Source organism: Montipora foliosa, chromosome 7 (genome assembly GCF_036669935.1).
Source record: "Montipora foliosa isolate CH-2021 chromosome 7, ASM3666993v2, whole genome shotgun sequence".
NCBI classification, from domain to species: Eukaryota; Metazoa; Cnidaria; class Anthozoa; order Scleractinia; family Acroporidae; genus Montipora; species Montipora foliosa.
Window position 1 is genome coordinate 32,947,110 of NC_090875.1, and position 5,000 is coordinate 32,952,109.

Consider the following 5,000-nt stretch of genomic DNA (forward strand, 5'->3'; position numbering starts at 1 on the left):
AATTAATACAAAATTTAATGTAGATCAAGGGGAGTTGAGACCTAAAGGCTCCACTTGCAACCTTAAAGGGTATAGACATACATTTTGACAGTTTTTTTGGTCAAACTAGCTTTAACTTAAAGGAGTTTCATTAGAAGCCAGTCACCCGTGATATACCTCACCGGCAGTATACTGCCATCTGTTTGTCAGACATTTGCTTGTCACCGCCGGCTACTCTGCCTTGATTTTCACACAAGTGTGACTGCTGCTTACATTGATTAGCCCCGGCATCTACTTTAATAGTTCTTGAAGACCTGAACTTAGATCTACATTATAAGTTCTGCAGCTAACAAATGAATAGCATTTCTGATAAACAAAGTTGGAGATTGATCAAAATTAATGAATTTTATGGTCATAAGTCACTCTTAATTTAGAGCTTTATTTCAGATTAATTTTGTGAATTTGCCTAATGACTGTTTGAATCAAGGTGTCCCTCTGATTCCCCATGGCTTCCACCGAAATGGATTCTGGATTCCATCAAAATCTGTGGATTCTGTGGATTCCATGCAATGGATTCTGGATTCCAATAATTATTGCTCTGGATTCAGGAATCCAGATTCCTTCACACCGGGTGAACTGTTGCTTTGTTAATTAACTAAAAAGACAAAAAATGAGTGAAAATTACAACAATTTCATAGTTGCCAAATCTTCAGCTCTTAGGTTTGTTGCTGCTAGTTTATCTCACTTTTGTTTCACCAAATTATTCTGAAAGAACCCTTGAAGTGCACCTAAAACTAAAATATTTTTCGTCTACAGTATCAATCTCCCCACCAAAAGCAAACATTCTTTTCACCTAGTTCTTACTTCAAAATTTCGCTTTTTATCTCCCGGGCAAGATGCGCAAAGTTATGAAAACTCAAGCAATAATTTGGACCGTGATGTGGAACTGGCATGGGCCTATTCTTGATTTTGCATCACAAACCGCTTTGCAATGCAAAATCTCTTTGAAAACAGCAATGCAAAGCAGTTTGTGCCATAAAAAAAATTAGAATGGACTTGTGCCTCTCACATCACAGCCATGGGTCCAAATTAATGCTAGTTCTGCAAAGTTGACGTGGCTTGCATCATGGCACAGAAATTTACCAAGTGTCTTCATCAGCCGGGGTGAAGAGAAACCATTGGAAGAGTTTATAAATACCTTGACCTGGTTGTTGCCATATATGTATGTGGGCTGGATTTTTCTTTAACTCTGGATCCTGATTCAAGGGTAATTTTCCTACATGTAGTTTGTTAGCTTGCTTTTCTTTCCTCACCAATACTGACAGCTTTTATTTTATTCCACCTGCCACTGGTAGAAGACATTAATGTGTGGATATACCGTATGTATCTGTCTGTCGTTCTATAACATAATCTTAGTGTATGGCTCTGTCTCAGAAGGACTGGGAACTACCAAATTCACAAATTTGATCGGCTGAAATCGATATTGACTGTGGTACAGATTTTTCCTTCTATACTGTCATCTAGACCTGTTATGTTTTGCGGTGAAAAGGTTGCAAACTAAAATGCAAAAAGATTGAGTATTTTCTTCTACCAATATTTACATAAAAATTTGTATTTATGGAAGAAGTGCCAAAAAGCATGATGAGAAGAAAAGATAAGAAGGACAAGCAAACTTTGGCAGATTTAAGTTTAGGTCATTGCCACTCATCGCCGTTCAAAAGCAAAACGTCAGTTAGTACAAACCAGTTACATTAAACGAATTAAATTTTTCTTGTTTGCCATATAATAAACATCTTAAATTATTAAACCGAGCTTAGTCAGTCTGTATGGGAGAATCTTGACCTTGGTCATGTGTACAGACTTCAGTCAAGATTCTCCCATAAAGACCTTCTGCTCGGTTAACCCATTGATGCCCAGGGGTTCCCCATTATTTACTGCATCCATTAATTCTAATTTTTGATGTCCCACATGATCTGCTTTGCACTGCCTGTTTGTTAGGGAAAATACACTTTTGCCGATGGTTTGGAGTATGATGCAGAGGACTGGGAATATTGCGATGGATATGACAGACGATTCTACACTGAAATACGACATGGATTAAAGCCAGCAGGTAATAATTTGAGAGTATTAACTAGAGCTGCTACAACCCTTGCATTCTTTTAACACAGTGTTTGTCAGTGAGTCCACACTGCTCATTCTTGAAAGTTTGCCTTTTTGTTTCTTGTTTTTGTTTCAAATAATTGTTTTGGCAGACTTGGTGTGATTAGACAGTATCATTTATTTGTAGTAAATCGGCAGCCAAATTGAATGTTGACCTACAATTAAACTTAAACAAATACTAAGTTAAATTCCTAATCCTAAGTAGTAAAATAATATAACAGACTGAGTATATTTAACCCTATTTATTAATGAAAGATATCTGATTTGACCTAGATAACAAAACACTCTAAACGTCGTGTCTAATATTATAGCATAGTTACTGTGAGTCCTTATTCTTTAACGTAATACAGTGTAGCTTCCTTATTTAAGAAAAAGCTTCCTTCTCAAAGGCTCAAGCTCCTCATCAATGGCTCAAGCTTCCTTATCAAAGGAAAAGCTCTTAATATCCGATGAGAGTTTTCTTATAAACTTAAGATACCTTTAATTAAATAAATGAATACTGTTATACTGGCTGCCATCTTGTTTTCAACATGTTAATGCCTTGCTATCTCCATGGAGACCATATGTAATGCGCACGCATGGCCCCAACAATGTTGGAAGAGATGTGCAACATGGATCCAACATTTAATAACTGATTTTAGTATAAATACACAGGTGATTATACAAAATCGCACACTCTCATTGGCTTGCTATCTTGGATTATCAGCCAATAATCACTGCGACGGACAAAATGGCTACCAGTAGTCGTTTTGCCACTGTAAGTGAAGATCATTTCGCGTTGAAATGTTTTCTTTTTCTCTTTTTTGAAATAATCACCTGTGTATTTATACTAAAACAATTATTCGCCTCAGGCTCAGTGATTATAGGTGAATATTCACCTCGACTTCATCCATTTCCATTAGTAGGGCTAACGCTCACATGGTTCATATAAGGTACAAAACTAGCACTTCACATTACACTCTTTAACAATTATTCGCCGAAGACGAAGTGATTATCAGTGAATATTCACCGATAATCACTGAGCCTGAGGCCAATAATTGTTAAAGAGTGTAATGTGAAGTGCTAGTTTTGTACTCCATATGAACCATGTGAGCGTTAGCCCTACTGATGGAAATGGGCCCACACAAGGACAGAGAAAAACTCTGACCAGGGTGGGAATTGAACCCACGACCTTCGGGTTAGATCACTGCTGGGAATGGGAAGGGGCACTGTGAAATACGCCGGCGATTACTAAACAAAAGAAATGTTGGGAGTTGTTGGCTCAAGAGTTTGACCGAAGTTTCAAACTTCATGCAACAACTCCCAACATAGCCTGTCACAGGCTCCCAGATGGTAGGGTAAGAGAAAAAAATGCGTGCGAAAAATGAGTGGGGGCTTGGGTCGAGGCGAGGCTTCGCCTCGACCTAAGCCCCCACTCGCTTTTCCTACGCAGTTGTTTTCGTTTTCCTGACTATCTGGGAGCCTGGAATAGGCTATTCCCAACAATACGCAACAACAAGCGACAGGGTGTGCAAACAGACACAACATGTAGCACCCAACAATGGTGGGAGTTGGTTCGTCCGTTTACACGGGGCTATACTCTTGATCAGTCAGTTCAAAATGCACAGTTTCGACAATGTAAGTCCTGGCCGTATATCAGCACAATAATTTATTGTCATTCTAACCTAGTTTAATTAATGGCCCAGCTTCCTATTGCTCAGCGGTAGGAGCATCCAAACTACATACCTGCCAACTTCAAATGCGGAAGAGTGCGGGAGATTTTCTTTTCCTCGTGACCGGGATTTCAGAGAACATTCCAGCGACTTTCGACGATTTCCGACGACTCAGTTCCGAATGCTTCCAAATGCTCCCGAAAATGTTCGAAGATATTCCGACGACTTCTGTGAACACTTCCGAAGCTATTTGAAGCTTTTCCGATATAGTAATCGGCAGGTCGAAGGCTCGGCTCCAGCAAAGGAGCACTCAGATTTTTTTTCGAGTATCACCAAGTCAATAAAAAAAATTATAAGAAAAGCAAATCCTCTAAAAGATTATTATATTGTTTTGTTACTGGACCTGTACTTGGGCAGTATCTCAAGAGGCAGTGTCTCAGGCAAGGGCAGGTGGTCAGAGAACATAGTGCCACTTTCCTACTATTACTGAGCCTTTCCGCACTGAATGTGGGGACCGCTGACAAAGACTGAGAAACATTTCGTGACATTTCTCCTGGTAATTACGGAACTAGCAATCATAAGAAGATATTTTTGGCAGAGATCTCTGCTCAAGATTTATATCACGAGTCCAATCCAAAGCCCTGACTAGTGGACAATTCCTCCTTTACAGGGTGCAAAGAAAATTAACTTAACAGCTAGCCCTTGGGGCAAGCTGTGGCTAGAATGTACTAGCCCAAGCGTCACTTTAACTATCCCGACAATTTCTTTTAAATGGTATTCATTTCAGTGTTAAAAATTAGTATACCTGTTCTATCATTTAGCTCTGTGTTCATAGTATTTTCATCTTCCTTTCATAATTTGCGGTTGCATTGTGCAATGCAATACTTGCTTAAACAACTTTCACTTTGTAAGACTAGCTTGAAAAACTACTTGGAATCCACATGAATCTAGCTGAAAGTTAAACACTGCAATGAAGTACGTCGGGAGGCCGCGGGTTCGAACCCCGCGCCGGATCAACACTCAGGATCTTAAAGTAATAGGAGAAAGTGCTGCCTTTGTAATTTCATCTGCAAATGGTTAGACTTTCAAGTCTTCTCGGATAAGGACTGTAAACCGGAGGCCCCGTCTCACAAATATCTTCTATGTTCATAACCTTCCTTTAGAACGTTAAAGAACCCACACACTATTACGAAATCCCCGGTGTTGTGG

General features: G+C 39.3%; 2 protein-coding genes across 2 annotated transcripts in view; one reads left to right on the forward strand and one right to left on the reverse strand.

Moving 5' to 3' along the window:
* The window catches only part of LOC138011857 (uncharacterized), a 330,121-nt gene that overhangs the window by 20,608 nt on the left and 304,513 nt on the right, over nt 1-5,000 (reverse strand). The window lies entirely within an intron of this gene.
* LOC138011852 (MORN repeat-containing protein 5-like) overlaps nt 1-5,000 on the forward strand; it is a 15,199-nt gene that overhangs the window by 2,424 nt on the left and 7,775 nt on the right. The window contains exon 4 of the mRNA XM_068859077.1: nt 1,978-2,089. Within this exon, the coding sequence (XP_068715178.1) occupies nt 1,978-2,089 (112 nt within the window). The remainder of the gene's footprint in view (nt 1-1,977; nt 2,090-5,000) is intronic.